Source organism: Anguilla anguilla, chromosome 1, assembly GCF_013347855.1.
Source record: "Anguilla anguilla isolate fAngAng1 chromosome 1, fAngAng1.pri, whole genome shotgun sequence".
Lineage (NCBI taxonomy): Eukaryota > Metazoa > Chordata > Actinopteri > Anguilliformes > Anguillidae > Anguilla > Anguilla anguilla.
The window spans coordinates 28,076,796-28,093,989 of record NC_049201.1 but is presented as its reverse complement, the minus strand read 5'-3'; the positions used below and the strand labels follow the sequence as shown (position 1 = coordinate 28,093,989).

Sequence of the window (17,194 nt, the reverse complement as noted above, 5' to 3'; positions counted from 1 at the left end):
GCAGGAACACAGTGACAGTAAGGAACACCGCTGTTAAGAAATGTCAGTGCGGCTGGAAACCTGAAGCCAAACCCCTTTCAAGGCTTTCATGCATTTGTCGTCTTCACTTAACACATTTTGACTCCCTATTAGTCCTTAATAAATGACTACCAAATCTGTAACCCAAGAACTCAGAACAAAGTAAACAGTAGTTGACGAGGTTGAAGGGAGTAGTTTTGTGTAGAATCGTCAGACTCAAGAATGTGCTAGCCATGTTCTGTGGACGTAATGAGAGTTGAAAGCAAAAATGCCAAAAACAAGAAAGGCAGCTTGTTAGCTAGTGGCAATCACCTAAACTCAGTGATAAAATGTGTACATGTGGTCAACTGGATTTCATTCTATATTTATTCCTACAATTCTAAGATAGACTTAATTAAACAATTATCTTTAGAGATTTTCATAGAAGACCAAAAAATGTAAACAACTAAAAACAATCAACTGAGAATGCAGTATACTTGTCTCATGTCAGAAATGGAATAGAGAACTTCACAATTACATTCGTAAAATTTTAAAAAATCCCACAAAGCTCATCCTCGGTGCCTCCTAGCATCCCACATTGAAAATAACATTTTTTAGTCCCCATTCTTCTCCAGTCCAGTCCATTCTGTAACAGGTCTTACACACTTAAGCAAAGTACCATGCAATATTTGACTACAGTCTTGACTTTTCAGGATTTTTCTTTATCTTAACAACTCAACACAGACTCAGACCAACCACTTCTCCCGCTCCTTGTCAAACTTCTCCGCCCACTTGCGTGTGATCTCCAAGTAGGCATCTGACTTGTGGGGCAAGTAGTCCTGATACTTGGTCTGCCCTGCTGTCTTTGGAACTGCTTTCTCGATCTGAGAGCCCTCGTGCCACTCGTTGAAGGACGTTATCGAAATGACGTCGGCCCTGGCCTCCAGGGCGGCAGAGAATGCGGTCTCGTAGTACTTTCCGTTAATGCGGTTCCTCGTGTTCTGGAAGTTCCAAGGCCGGATGCTGGTGTCCATGTAGCCAGGCCCCACGCTGGGAATAAACATCAGGTTGTTGCTGTCACAGAAGCTCTTGATTGTTCTCCAGTTGCTGTGGGAAGAGCCGTAGGAGAAGCCATTGGTGGCAAAGTAGGTGTACACTCCGTCAAAGCCACCGGCCAAGATTTCCTTCTTGTGCTTCTCCTCCACCAGGAGGGCTATGAAGAGTCCGTCGAAGGGGGTATTCCTGACGGTGTGACGGCCGGTGTCTTTGAGGAGGCTGGCCCACTTGTCCGAGTTTAACAGGTAAGAGTCATACACGTAGAACAGTGGGAGAAGCTTTCCACTACTGGTTCTGTGTCTATAGAAGGCAGGATGCTCCCCATACCTGTGGAGAAAGGTATGCCAGGTTAGCTGCAATAGTGTACTGGTGAGTGCCGAGGAGTTGGAAAATAGGACTATAGCTATGACTTTGGACAATTTCTAGCTACTATTTTTGCTAGATTCACACAACTATTTTAGGATAAATCCATAATTTGAAAAAAAGTGCTTTCAATGGAAAACCAGCAAGTTGTTTTGCAATTCTTTTTTTATAGTACTTAATACTGTGAATGGAGCACACATTTCCAATCCAACCCCCTCCAATCTGTGCTGTGTATATCTCTCGCACACGCACATGCACGCACACACACACACACACAAATATAACAGTAATAGAACAAAGCATATCTCACTAGCTCAAATGTTTTTCCACCATTGTTCTATGAGTGTGGACACAGTACTAAATCAGAGATTTCAGATTAGGCAACAAACCATCACATAATAGGTTAACTCATAGTATATTCATATGCAGGAGACAAACAAAAATATGTCTCATGTATATGAATGCATCCTAACAATTAAAGAAAAAAAAAACTATTACAAATATTTGTGTTCTTCCATTGTTTTCTGACAAACTGCAACTATCTATGAAGGCACCAGTGTTCATTTGTCAATGAAAAATATGATGAAAAATATTAAGCTGCTTTGGAATGCTGCTATATCTTTCCCAAAGTTTCAGCAGTCTGAAAACAATACAAAGTGCATGAAGCAGACAGTGAACACTGTTTTATTCAACCAGGGTCTTATTTTTGTAATATTTTTCCATCAATCCTATCGGTTCTGATAGTATTTCACGTAACTGCTTCATTGTCAAGTTTTGGCTTTTCTATTGTTTTAAGATGTCGATGCCAGTAGCTTCCCCACAGTGTCTATGGGGCATATCAAGATAGGCTACAGGTTCGATATACCTCAAGCAAGTCCGGTTTATCTAAACCTCTTATTGAGAAGTGAAAATTAATGTGAATGTTGAAATTTTTTGGTTGAAATTAAAAAAGAATTTTGTTTGAACTTGCAGAATTGAATGTAAGCTACACTATTCTGTGCGCACACAAATTGAAATGAGTTCTTTATCCGTGTATTCCGGTTCAAATAAATATAGTCAGCCATCAAAGTGAAGAGGCTCGACAACATCCTCGTAATAGTCTGATAAATAATTAGTTAGTGCAACTTGTTCAGGATTTGGATTTTCAACATTATCTTATAAAGGTGTATCCACATTACAGGTAAAACATGTTGACTCTACTTTTGAGGAGCTTAAAAGAGAAATGGACTTTTCCGCAGCGACTGCAGCAGATGCCATTCTGTCTATCGTTGGACTGAAACATCTCTTAAGATAAAGCGCTGGTGGAGATAATAGTGTGAAGCTGTCAAAACACACTCTTCTGGCAGCAGTTTAGAAAAGATTCAGTCACATTGAATCAGAGCTCCTTCACTGTGTGGCTATGACAGCAATATAACAATAAAGCTGTTAATAATTGTAATAATAATAATGAAAGTATCTGAATGATTGGTAACCTATATAGGAAATACACAATATTGTTTTATTTGTTACCTGTTGCTTTATGACGATTTAACCATTAAAAAAAACTGAAGTGTTTTTTTTTTCTGTTTCTATTTTTTTTTTTTCTATGAAGAAGATGTGATGGGATGGACATTTCAGTAACAGGCGTTCAAATTTACCATTTTTGAATGATATCTATTTTTTGTGCAAGCACACCTGGCAAAATGTACACAATTCGCGATGAAACCTTTGTATTTGGTAGAATGACCTTTCACCTGTCCAGGTCTTCCACACACCCCCACTCACGCTTGCTACATTGTACTGACCTTCTCGCATCCTCCTTACACAGATGACCGTAAATGCCCAAAATCACTTTAGCTAGTCGTCAATCAATGAAAACACGGCTTTATGTGCTGTCGTACCTGGGCTTGGGAGATAAAGCAGTGACATATGGGACACAGTGTTCCCCTCCTACATAGACTCATCTGTGACGCACCGCCACAATATCAGCATGGCCGTCACAAAACGACGGGATTTATTTATGAGAGCTGTGTTTGGAGACCCCGCAAAGGCAATCATCCCCAAAGCACCCACCAACCCCCACCCCCCGTCCGCTCCCACTGCCTAACTTAGTGTTGAACACAGTGCTAAAAAGAGAAAAGCATGATGCGACCTCTAGACAAAGTGAGATGTGTTGCGAGAGGCTCAGGAAACCAGGCAACTGAGCAGTTGCTGCAGCGATGTGGCCTTGCTGTTGTTACAGACAGTCAGACCACCGGATGGTCCAGCACATACAGTATGATCCAATTTCTGTGAAGGAGATGCCCGGGGGGTAGCATATGAGCTGGGCTGGGATAGTCGCCTTTCCAGTGAATGGCACAGGCTGAACACACTCAAGGGCTTGCTGTCACCATTTTAAGAGCACACGCGGATGCTTCACAGTGAAGCATCCACGTGTGCTCCTTTCATCTGCCTGGACCTCAGGAGCTCCGTTAGACCAGCACAGGCTAAAAGAACACAGTTTCTCTTTCACGGAGAATGGAGGGCAACATCACACAGTGTTCCAGCCACTTCTTAGATCTACGTGATGAGAGGTTCTCTCCTACTGGAGCTGCAGAATTCCTCCTTGACCCAACAGTTACTACTGAGTGCGCAGAAAATAAAAGAATCACAAGCAGATGCAGTTTTTAAAAAGTCCTAGGACTGATGATGATGATGATGACAGAACTGAGACATGTAAGACAATGCCATCATCAAAGAGACCCAGGTTTAGGTTCCTTTCCAACTCAAACGTAAGGCAAGGACACAAAGCCCTGCGTCGGGCAAGAAATCACGAAGTATAAGGAAGAGTTAGCCCACTGGCACCAGTAACGAGAACTGGGGCGGAACTGGAAGACAACAACAAAAGGCAGGTGTCTCTGCAGCAGCACTTTCAAAACACTTGTTGCCATGACAAGCGCTGCATATTGATATTCTTTGCATTGTTATACGTGTATCTTTCTTTACATTTCACCAGATACTTCCCCAGTTTGACAAACTTTTGGTTACTTGTGGCCAAGCACTGCAGAGTTATCATTACCCGCTCCCCAACCGAGATGCAGTCTATACAGTTCTTATTCTGTTGCTGAATCTGAGTTACCAACTATTCTACCATGCAAAACTGCACGGACGGAGTGTAGCACAGTGGGTAAGGAACTGGGCTTGTAACAAAAAGGTCGCAGGTACGATTCCCGGGTAAGGACACTGCCGTTGTACCCTTGAGCAAGGTACTTAACCAGAATTGCTTCAGTATATATGCAGCTGTATAAATGGATACAATGTAAAATGCTATGTAAAAGTTGTGTAAGTCGCTCTGGATAAGAGCATCTGCTAAATGCCTGTAATGTAATGTAATGTAGTAAAACACCAGGGAGAAATTTCTGAAATCTGCTTTCCCCTCCAGTTCGCAATACACATTCCCAAAAGCACACTGAGGTCATTGCGTGACCCCCATGGAATGCCTCTTACGCTTTCTCTGCTTTTTTTAAATTATCCATCACGAACAAAGCTGCACTTGACAAACCAGTACTAACTGCAGATGACATTCGGAATCAGACAGGGAGTCGGACATCATCTTCACTGTTCTCTCGCTGATCTCTTGCTGTGTCGACTGCATGCCTCGAGCAAAGAATGCAAATGGGGTCAAATGAGGGGTAGACCGTTGGCGCAGTGCCCACTTCACAGGACTCGGACAGATCAGTCCTGACCAGTGCGAACGAGACACGCCCCCAGCCCCCACCCCCAGCCCCCATTGTCGAACGTTTTCGGCCGACCATCAAACGTCCATCGGTTTGGTGTAATCCCGCATTTAAAAAGGGATTACGCCATCTATCTATCTTATTTTCAGGAGATCAATAGAAATAAAGATAAATAGATATAAAGAGTGTTGCTGTTGGTGTGTTATTTTCCAAAGTTTTTATTTCCCCACAATGCATTATGCTAAGTCTGTGCTGGAAGATTTACTAAAGTTAGACATGCCCCATAAAGCACTTTGAGCATCAGTAAAAGCTGTAAAAGACCATTTAGTTAGATATATTAGGCAGTATCACAATTCAGTAGACTATCTGTGTTCTGTTTTAAAAAGAGAGAGCAACGGATTGATACTGGCACCTTCTTAAATGACTTGAATGTATTGACTCTAATGAATTTAACTGATGCAACAAAAATAATTTTTTACCTCAACAGAACATTGTTTTTCTTGCATTCATTACATCATTTAACAGTTAACCTAGCCATTCCATACATTTGATCTATTCAAGTACTAGAACACCTGATTAAACCAGTAAGAAATACCTTTTTCAAGTTTAAAGATGATGAATACATCAAAACACGGCAAGTTTAACAATAGTGATGCTAGCATTTTCCATTTTCCTTGTTGGCTTAAATATTAAAGATAAAGGGAATACAGAATACCTGAACACATCTGTGTGTGCTCAAAGACAGGAGACAGTTTATAGTGATTAAATAAAAGAAATAATACATGAGTACAAGGTGACTAAAATAGACTAAAATGTTCAGTGTCCTAAACTAAAACTAAGACAGGTGAAATGACTAAAATGTGTATAAGACTAATATGTATTTTAGTCAAAAGACTGTATTAATGTTCCTCCATATCAATTATTATTATTATTATCATTATTATTATTATTATTATTATTATTATTATTATTAATAATAATTGAAAGTGTTTGAGAGGGTCTTTGGGTCAAACATAGAGAGCCACTGACAGAGGTCCACCAACATCATTAGTTTTCATTAACTCCACTAATTTTGTGAAGCATCACCCTTCTATCACCAATAAACACCAAGTGGCAAAGACAATAAAAACTGAATTATAATACTCACCTCTCAACGAGGTACTTAACACTGTTGTACATACTGAGGTCATCCCTTCCTTTGTAAGGTTCAATGTGGAAAACCACCTGTGCAGTGTCAAGGTTACAGTGGCAGTCACAATCACTTGTGCAATACAATTAACCTCAATTTAATATATTCATTCCCTGTTAAGGGAGTGCAAAAGAGCCTCATACATAACAGACATGCATTTAACATTTTTGTCACCGCTGAACCTCTGCAGTACTGTCCCACGCGTCTGTCTTTTCAGTCTGAAGAATAGGCTACTCCCGCTGACACTAATTTCACCATTACAAAGACATATCATTTAACTGAACCAAAATATTTTTTCACTGCATTCTCCCCCATCCTTACACACCTTAACTTGGTATTTGTGGGCCACATCAAAAAGGAGAGGCACAATTTCATCCGTTGGCTCTCCGTTGTCATCCCTCATGTCGGGTGGGTACCACGAAACTGCTAGCACACCTACAGCAGGGAAGTAATGATGTAAAGAAATGACAAACCACATTTCCATATCTTTCATAATGTATATAGAGAATTCACACCCCAGTAATTACTTGTGCATGGGCAAAAAAATGGACAAAAAATGGACAATTGGCATCAGCTCTGCGTGGTGCATAGAACTTTGGTAAGTCGCTCTGGATAAGAGTGTCTGCTGAATGCCTGAATGTTGCCTCTATGTATGAAGCTGCATACTGCAAAAAAGACAAGCTTTCCGTTGTCTACCGGTCTCAAACATGCCTTAAGTAGGCCTACATGTTAACCAACTAATACATGAAGTCATATGCATGACTTGTAATCTAAAAAACACTGACAGATTAGGAGTCCTTTATTTTGCTACTTGTAGCCTACATCAGTTGCTTAATGAGTCACATTGTAAAAGTGGGTCCTCGTGACAGATACACAACAGTAAATGTGCTGTTAAGAGAGTATGCGCAGTCAGCAAATCCTATTTGTTTATTAAAACATCAATTGCTGCAAACTGCCATTTTGTCCCAACCAAAATTGTAGTCATTTGAAGGAAGAATGAGTAGATAAAAAATAATATGTACACAGGTTGCCAATTCAAATAATTGAGATGGGTCATTTGCCGTAAGGCCCACATACCTGAGATTTGAATTTCTGACCACCAGCTGGGTTTAAAGCTAATAAACAAGAACAGCTCTTAAGTGTGCATCCATGAGCTTGATGTTGCCCCATTCACACAGCATGACAGTATCAGCAATCTAGTTATGATTTTGATGGTGCATTGTGGTTCAGTATGAAACCTTGGTCTATTATACCTCTAATGACTACTGCCTCTTACAAAAATGAAATAGACATAATCTGAAATGTTTGTCATCACTACTGAGACTACTCATCTCAGCTCAGGTGAACCACAAACCAAAGTCTGACAGAAATTCTGCAACTACGCAGTGTCCAACAAACAGATTCCTGATAAGATGGCATTTAGTGCTGAAGTACTCCATCAAACCTAGTCACCAAACCAAGAGCAGTTAAGCTGAAGCTAGCAAATGTGTGCCTTTCCTGTAATGTAATGGCTTGCAAAAGGTTCAGTGATAAGCCTAATTTCTTTTCAACTGGATCGGCCCCGTGGGATTTTTATCTTTTTTACCGGCATGGATGTGCCTGAGTGTTGGTCCAAATCCAAAACACACACACCACATGCACATGTGCAATGATATACCTATGACATACATACTCTAGAAACCACCAGGATACAGGAAGGCGTGCTGAAACTATTGAACTATTATTTTAAACCAGTGGTGCATTAATACAATTCATACTTGTTTAATCAGACCAGGATTGTGTTGACTGTTGCACAGAGAAGTGGGACATGCCAAGCATCAAAGTTTGCATAAGGCTACTGGTAACTCAAACAGAACACAGTCCAAGTATGCAAGTATTTCTGAAAAATATATTGCCACCAATACTAAATTGTGAACTCTTGAACTGAGAAGATCTTTTACACCCCCAGTACACTCATTTAACTGTCTAGGTTAATGACATCATTATGACTGTAAACCGCAAACTACCTTATGGTTACAAGCACAGTCCCCAAACCAATTTGTAACAATGCTGATTCATCTCAGCAGTATACGGCAAAAGACAGTAACATTTTATGCATGCATGTATGCACATACAGAAATGACAATATATTTGACGATTATATGACAATTTCATTATATTTATGCACTCACGTAGGCAGTCAAATACACAGATACATGTAGTATTCTGTGTGTGTACTGACATGCACACAGAATTTCTCAGTCTATACAGATATCTATTCAGCCAGGGCTCTCAGGACTCTCTACCCTATTCAAGCAGTGCTTGCACAGCAGATCAAACGCTGCCCACAACAGACTCGCATTCTAGAAAAATAATCTATTCAGGCCACCTCTTTGTGATTTATCATATTGTTATGTTTGGGAAATCTGAAGTAATTCAAAAAATATTCACTCTAAAAAAATAAGGGAGGAAAAAGTAGCATTAACATGGTAGCTGCAAAACATGGTGTCTTATTGAAAATGAAAGATTTTCAGTCCCATAACATTGCAGTTTGTACTAGAAATTCATAAATGTGTGTGTCCTTTTTATTACATGTAGGCTACATTACTTACAGTATGCTGGTCCTAGAGGTTATGAATAGAAATGTGCTTAATCACATCAATATGGTATACAAAGACCTGGGCTCAATTAACATTTTTACATTTGAACTTTTCCCCTACAAATAAAAGCACGCAATAAATTCAAGTAACCTGCCAAACTGTAGGCTATATGTTAGGGAACAATGACAGCCTTGCATATAACTATGAGTCAAGTTAAGGACGAAATTCGATTCAATGTTCACTCGAATCTGTGCTAAAATTATGGATAAAGCACAAATTCAACAGCTTTCTTTGTTACTTTTGAGCATCAAGAAGGAAAAAGCTTTTTCTGGCTCACCAACACCTGCAGTCCGGATCTGCTGCATATGAGCTTCAACGACGGAGGGGTCACGGGAGCTGTAGACCCCCAGGGCAGGGTAGAAGTTGGCCCCGATGTCTTCTGGAGGACTGTGCCTCCCATTTGGGTACCCGGCCGCCACTTTGGGGTCCCAGTGTGGCAAAATCGGGTGGTCCCAGTGGATGTACTTGCCGTCAAACTTCGGGTTGCCATACCACGTGTAGTAAAACACGTGAAGGTTGTAATTCGGGGCAGGGAACTGACCCAATGCAGCTTCGGGTTCGGAGGCCCTTTCCTCAGACCTTATTTTGCCACTGGTTCCGTCCATGTCCCTAGGAACATGTGGCTGAACGTTGTCCCCTTCTGCTCTTCTGAGTTGTGGAAAAAGCCCAAGACCAAATGGGCTCCCGAACCCCAAACCTTCCGGCCTCAAGGATTTCAAAATTATTATTACAACAAATATGAAGAGTATTAACCCAGTCAAGGTCAAGCAGGTTTTTCTGCGAAACCTTGCCATTCTTCTCTTGAAGCTTTCTACGCAGGTTTGAGTCCATCCTTAACAGGGCCATTGCAGGTCTCCAAGCCAGGCATTACTGACAGGACCAATGATCCCATTATTATTGTTACTGTTTTTTTTTTTAACTTTGCAGTGATAGTAATTGCCTCCTGTTGAAAAGAAATAAGGGTTACTGAGTACACTTAGGCTAGATGTGATTACTCACAGACAGTGGTTCATTAGTACAGAATTAGCAAAGATTATGTGCTCGAAGAAAAGCAAGCTTTGGTTTCAAATGCCAGGATAACAGTCACAAAGAAACACGTCATGCAAACGAAATGGTAACTGATGTGAGACATATCCACGATACAGTATAACCAACACAACACACACGTTTGTGCATTTGTACATTATCTTACGCCATGACTAGCAATGCAATCTTTGCGATTGTTTATCCCAGGCAGACGACATAACCACTACCCTAAATTCAGACTAGTACAACTCAAAAACATCAGTTAGTTTGCGTGCTCATTGCAAATCTGCACAAACGCACCCATGTCAAAACAACTGACGTATCTAGTGCAGTCATTCTAGGCAGGTCTTGACCAATTCAGTGGTCTAGACTATGCCGTTTGCAACACTCAAAACTGATATCAAATGATCGCATTAGAAAGCTGGCAAACTAATTTAACAAGAACACTTTACTTAAATAAATAAATAAATACATACATACATACACACACACACATATGGTCCAGAAGCACGAAGACATCTTACCAGGTCAGCACGAAACAGAATCGCTAAGGAATCAAGTCCGTATTCGATAGCCTACATCTCACATGCTTGTTTTATAGTACAAAACATAGCTAGCTGGGTACGTTTGCTAGCTAACGGTAGATCATGAACTGTTTGTGAACTTGGTGGCCACAGCTCGGTAGCAAACTCTGCAACTGTAGTAATTAAACCAACCTGACATCTGAACGTTTACAAACTAGCCGTTTATATTCGAAATCGTACATTCACGTAGTATACCATTTCAGTACTACTTTGAATAATTTGACTTTTTAACAGAACTCACGTTTACTTCAGTTCCTTTACAGACTTCCGGAACGTCACTGACGACCTTTGCACGACATGGTGATTGTCGCCATCCCACTTTTCTGACATTATGGGTATTGTAGTTCTTATGTATATGCTTAAGACTAGTTCTGTATGGCAAGCCCTTTTATCATTTAATAGCGTGACCAAATTCACATTACAGATATTTGTAAGACTAAAGTTACGTATTGTTGTTAAGTGAAACCTCCAATTAAAGATATCTACAATTCAGTTTTTTAATATCCTAAACGTGAATTCCAGATTTATTCATTGAAATTATGACTAGTAGGCTAGTAGCTCAAATTTAAGATATCTAAATGATCTTTTTTGATATCTGAAAGATATTACTAGTCAAAATAGAATTGAAGATATCTTAAACTGGAGTTATGACTGGTGAAATTAAAATGGAGATATTTTTAATTTGTTTATCCAAGTCATGGATATCTTGAAAGGTGGCCATATGTGTGATGAGTCGAATGACCATATCTGTGACATCATTATAGACATCTTAATATATATATTTGACTAAGATGTATATTCAGATATTTTGAATTATAATTGTTACTAGTCATATTATAAGTGCATATATCCTGAGTTATCATTCTGACCAGTCACAATGGAATTATCACTTGTGAAAATGCATTTTTAGATATTTTAAATTAATTGTGGATAGTCAACCGAAACAATTAAAAGTTATAAACGTTTGTCGTAGTTTTGGAAAACCTTGCTACTGATATGAAATATATATATATAATAATTAGAATGCTTATGCCTTAAAAACTAAACATTTATGAAAAGCTGGCCATATTGAGCCCCAGGTCAAGTACTTTAAATTTTTTTTTAAAATGTATTTTATTTTCTTGTATTTTTAATAAATAAATAGTGAAGCTTATTTCAAAAAACAGCTGATTACAACCAGGCCTTACTTAGTGGCCACAGAAATTGAAGTTGAATTGCATAGCTTGAATTTGTATTGCAGTAATTTGAATGTGATATTTAAACTGAATTATTGCATTTAAAAATTGAATTTGTAATGTGCAATTCAAATTCAGTTTTGGCCAGCACTAATTTATAGCCATATCACTGCCCTGTTTTCAGTCTGGACTTAAATTAAATCATGTCTGGTGTATTGTTAAGGTTATGGGTGCTGGTGGTGTCCCCCCTGCCAGAAAGCCCAGCCTTGACCACAAATTGATCTTTCAGCAGGACAATATTTTTATTGATTTTTATTTTTATTTTCAGTGAAGACCTACTATTAATCTAATTACAAATAAACATACATGTATAAGTATACATGCTTTATATCACCATATCTAATGGATTATCTTAATGTCAACTATGTACAGTTGAGACCAAAACTTTACATACACCTAGCCTAAAGACATTCAAACTCAATTTTTCACAACTCCACACATTCCATGTTACCATACATTTCCTTTGTTAAGTCAATTAGGGTATCTACTTTATTTCCATAAGAGCCCATTTCAAAATAATGACTAAGAGACAGATTTATTTCAGTTTTTATGTACTATATAAGATTTTCAGTGGGTCAAAAGTTTACATACACTTTATTATTATTGGTGGCATTGCCTTTTAATTTCTTAACTTGAATCAAACGCTTGAGGTAGCCTTCCATAAGCTTCTCACAATACTTTGCCGGAATTTTTGCCCATTCCTCCTGACAGAACTAATGTAACTGAGTCAGGTTTGTGGGCCTCCTTGTTCAAACACGCCTTTTCAGTTCAGTCCACAAATTTTCTATGGGATTCAAGTCAGGGCTTTGTGACGGCCACTCCAATACTTTCACTTTGTTGTTTTTAAGCCATTTTGTTACAACTTTGGAGGTATGCTTAGGATTATTGTCCTGCTAGAAGACCCAGTTGCGACCAAGTTTTAACTTTCTAGCTGATGTCTTTTGGTGTTGCTTCAGTATTTCTAGATAATCCTCCTGTCTCATGATGCCATCTATTTTCTGAAGTGCACGAGTCCCTGTTCCAGAAAAACACCCCCACAACATGATGCTGCCACCCCCATGCTTCACAGTTGGTATGGTGTTCTTCGGATTAAAAGCCTTACCCTTTTTTCTCTATACATAGCGCTGATCATTATGGCCAAAAGTTCATAAAATCATAAAAAAGCCAGAATGAAATTTACAAGTGATCACCAGGACGAAGTCCTACCAATTTGGAGCAGTGTTCTCTGGTCAGATGAAACAAAAATTGAAATGTTTGGCCATAATGATCAGCGCTATGTACGGAGGGAAAAGGGTGAGGCTTTCAATCCGAAGAACACCATCCCAACTTTGAAGCATTTTGACTGCTCATTTCCTGTGCTGTTTATTTTATACAACCTTCTTTTCTCATCTTTATCATGGGTGTGCATTGTTTTGGAGGGAACTATTTATGGACATTTATTTTAATAGTGACTTTAAATAACAAATGAAATCAAATAACTGTGTCATTGTCTATCAGTTGGTCCATTGGTTATATAATTCTACAATCTGAATTGTACTGTAACTGGTTAACTATTTAAATACACTAGTGGGTAGTGGGCACTACTTATTACTGTGTTATAGGCAATTTTGTCTTTTATTTGTAAGATAGTAAAAAACAGCATCCGTTATATCTTAAGAACAGCGTAATTATTTTACCAGTAAGTGTAAACCCCATCTACGACTTCTAAAATCATTTGCAATCTTGGTGTCTGCACTCCAAGATAATACATTTTTCCTTAGACATTATACTCCCACGCACTATTTGCAGTGAATGCAGTTTGTGACTGGAAATGCTTTCCAGTTTGACATCTCACTTAATAACAATGGATCGAGAGATTGAAGGAAATGATCAAAGGAAATAGCCATGCATTTGGAATTGACTGGGCTTACAGCAATACTGTATACAAGCTCACAGAGAGTTTCACAAACATTATTTTCTTATTTTTGCTGTATGCATGAAAACTAACTATGGACACAAACTGTAGAGAGTGAAGAATTGCAATGGCATCTCCAGAATTAGGAAGCTGGCCTACTTTACAGTCTAGCAATGACAAGACTGAAACATGGATGCATTTTAAATGAACTGTGTTTTTGGCTTTTCCAGGGTTGGAGAAAGTGTTTTCCCAGACATAATGCATGACTTTTTGGAAGGTATAGGGCCCCACAAACTGACTCATTGTCCCCACATTCAGGACAGCTGATAAAATAACAATATTTCCTAAGCATTGGGAACTTCTGCTTCTTTTTAATGTCTGCAAAGGGTTTGTCTTCTCTGTTCCTGTGTCCAGTTGCAATGTTTTATGTGAAACATCTTATTTAGGATTACCACAGGTTTTTCTTGAAAGTCTACTCACAATTGCACCTGGAAACCAAACAACTCATTACTAGATCATTGCATGGCAATTCGAAGACTGGGGGGTTTGATTCAGTTTGGACATACACTTTGAAGCTAAACATGGCTTCATAATGCTATCCCAGCTATGTGGCTTACCACTTAAATGTCCAATGAACTGTGGCATTTAGACCCAAACAATGCTGAATTACAAATTTCATTCAAAAATACAATGTAATGATTGTTTACATGTGAGGGACCTTCTGTTACAATCTTCAGAAGTGCCTGAAGTACTCTTCACTGAAATTTTTAGTCCCATTTTTGGGAAAGATTGAGGCACGTCATTATAGATCTGGGATGTCTGTAATTGTGATGCCCTCAGTTTGGAATGTTTTTCTGCCAAATTCCATGATTGAGATAATTGTGTGGAAGCGGTAAATGCCAGGTTTTGAAAATACCAGGCATGCCTTATGATTATTGAACTTTTTGATCCTCTTTCTCTGCAATGAAGGGAAAGATAATTGTACAAGTACAATCTACATAGCACAAAAATGATACCACAAAAGGATAATAGTAATAGTTAAGTTTTTTTTACTTTCTATTTTGCGTAAAAATGTTCAAAGATGTTACTATTTTAATTTCCTTGAAATTACCCATGACCTTGGTGTAACCAAACTAGATTGTGTCATCTAATGCAAGCATACCTTGAATTGTGCGATAAGCAAAAACAAAAAGGGGTCCTCAAAATGTCACACATCATTAACCAAGTGCTACAATCCTCTGGAGACCGTAATTAAATTCATACACATACACAAGACAAATAAGTTGTGAAGTTGGTAACTTGAATGTGTGAATGTCTGCTAAAGTTATACAGTGGCTGTATTACACCTAGGCAACAAGGTTAATTGTAGCAACAGTGGGGTCTGTTGCTTAGTAACAGATGTAACCTTTTAGTGTACATAAACTTATAATTGGTATGCTGTCCAATCAATCTTAGGGGGAAAGTCTGCCCATGGGTGTTGGTGTTCTTCATATGAGAATATTTTAAAGAGAAACTATATCTAAATGGAAGGCAATGCATGTCTGCACTATGCTAGATTTCATAGAACAACACTGAAAAGCAGTTTTACTTTGAGCACATAAAACAATTAAGGCAAACATCTCTGTGTACCTGATACATATTTACCTTGACATAGAGAAAGACCTAATGCCAAATTTTGGGGTTATTCAGAGAGGCTTTGAAGAATCTCATGCAGCACCTTCACATCCATTAGTGCTAAGTTTTGAGGGTATCATTTGGTGGTCCTGATCCTGCTGTATGCTTTTGTGCACATGGGCTTTATAAAGCGTGATCATGTCTTTATTGTCCTAAAGTGCACTGTGCACAGAGCAGATACAACGTGCAGAGGTGTCTGCTTGAGTCTGGAAATAGGTTTGTATAATTTCACGGACTAAGGGATACTGATACCATTGGGCACAACTTTGAGAGCCAGGCCTAAAGCCAAGCTTTTAACAAGTGTGTGTGGGTGACTGATGGCTGCCGCGTGTGCACCTACACACCCACAAGCCTGCATACACAACTTTTATACAGGATTCTGTGTGCAGCTATGCAATTCCAGGCTATTTGTGACATTACCAAAAATGGAAAGCTTTTGGACATTTCGTTTGGGTAACCTGGGTCTGAACAGTACATTTCAGAATTTATTTTTATTTAACCAGAAAAATATGTGGAAAAAAAATTCAGGACAAACCTGGCAAGATGGTAACCACACAAGGTATACAACATCACATTATTATATAAAACACGACAAAATGACTGTGTCTGTTTTTTGGTGGTACAATAAGTCAGTCGTATGAATGCTTGGTTGGACTGAGACAAGGGAGTCTAGTCAGTGGGGGTCATTCAGTGGACTACAGCAAGGCAGTGACTACTTTGTTACATTGAGTTTGTCTTATGCATTCTATGTGCTTGCAGTTTTGGTCTGCTCCATCCTCAGGATCTAAACCCACTCTTGGCATTCTGTAGCAGCTCAGAACTCTCACCAACCTCTTCTATCCTCCACTATCTCACTATGATGCCATTAAAGTTGCACTGGACTTGTGGAACTGTCAGTTGGCCATGCGCAAAGCCAACTTCATCTCATTTTATGTCTCCCTGTTCTCCCTCCAGTTTCTTGTCCTCACTAAAACATGGATCATTCCAGTCAAAACTGAAACCCCAGTGGCCCACTCCTCAGCCTTCTCCTCATTCTTCCACATTCCCTGACCATCTGGTCTTCTTCCTGTCTGTTCTCTCCCTTTCTCTCCTCTGACTTTCTTAAAGTGCTGGACATCCTGCTCAGCTTATTTCCAAAGGATGGAAGTCTGCTGATTGATTCTCCTGGTGCTGGGAGACTTCAGTATCCATCTGGAGAGCTCCCAGTCACTGGTTTGCTCCTTCCACTCACCTTGACCTCACCTTGCAGCAATCACCCTGTACTACCCACAGAGCTGGAAACCAGCTGGACCACATTGCCAGAATTTAATAACAATGTGTGTTCTTAAAAAGATATTGAACAAAACTGTAATTGGAAAGATAAAGAACTATGGCCCTGTTGCTCAATTCCTGGTCTTGGAGGGCTGATAACTGCTGGTTTTCCACCCTCCTTTTACCTTGAGAGACAGGTGTGAAGACAGTGTCCAATCAGTGAAATTGTTCAGTTAATTTGAGAAAAAGACAACCAGGGTGTGATTTGGATTTGAGAGCCAGGTTTGAGTATCAAAGATCCATGGTATAATACAATGCAATATACAATACAATATTCCTAAATTCTGTGGTTAATCCTGAAAATATAATGAAATGTGGTGGTTCAGCTTTTCGCCAGAATAATTGGTATAGTATTGGCAAATGAATGTGATAAGATTTTTATAAACACTTACAACATGTTCATCCATTTTCATATGGGTACCTATGAACGGGCTATTTCAATGAAAGCACCTTTCCTACATTTGCTTTTTTCACTTGTAGGGCCACTGTGCCAGTAAGGAAAATTCCTTAAAAAGTTTTGATAAATGTACA

The 17,194-nt window shown here is 39.1% G+C and overlaps 1 protein-coding gene across 2 annotated transcripts; it reads right to left on the bottom strand.

The window, feature by feature from the left end:
* Window positions 1-721: 721 nt before the first annotated feature.
* Window positions 722-10,857, bottom strand: manea (mannosidase, endo-alpha). 2 transcript variants are annotated; one of them, XM_035381821.1, is made up of 5 exons: window positions 10,791-10,857; window positions 9,217-9,882; window positions 6,626-6,735; window positions 6,259-6,335; window positions 722-1,380 (listed from the first exon to the last, which is right to left on the bottom strand). In XM_035381821.1, the coding sequence occupies exons 2-5, from the start codon at window positions 9,731-9,733 to the stop codon at window positions 744-746; spliced, it is 1,341 nt and encodes a 446-aa protein (XP_035237712.1). In that variant the 5' UTR covers window positions 9,734-9,882; window positions 10,791-10,857; the 3' UTR covers window positions 722-743. The 2 variants fall into 2 exon arrangements, with proteins under 2 accessions (XP_035237712.1, XP_035237702.1); XM_035381811.1 differs by having other exon boundaries at window positions 10,490-10,818.
* Between the last annotated feature and the right edge of the window lie 6,337 nt (window positions 10,858-17,194).

Bases quoted from the DNA above. Each gene is read 5' to 3' on its own strand.
- manea (XM_035381821.1), bottom strand. From the start codon at position 9,733: ATGGCAAGGTTTCGCAGAAAAACCTGCTTGACCTTGACTGGGTTAATA. The intron at 6,736-9,216 runs GTGAGCCAGAAA...TCCCTGCTGTAG, and splicing joins GATCCGGACTGCAGGTGTTG to GTGTGCTAGCAGTTTCGTGG. The intron at 6,336-6,625 runs GTGTGTAAGGAT...GACACTGCACAG, and splicing joins CCCACAAATACCAAGTTAAG to GTGGTTTTCCACATTGAACC.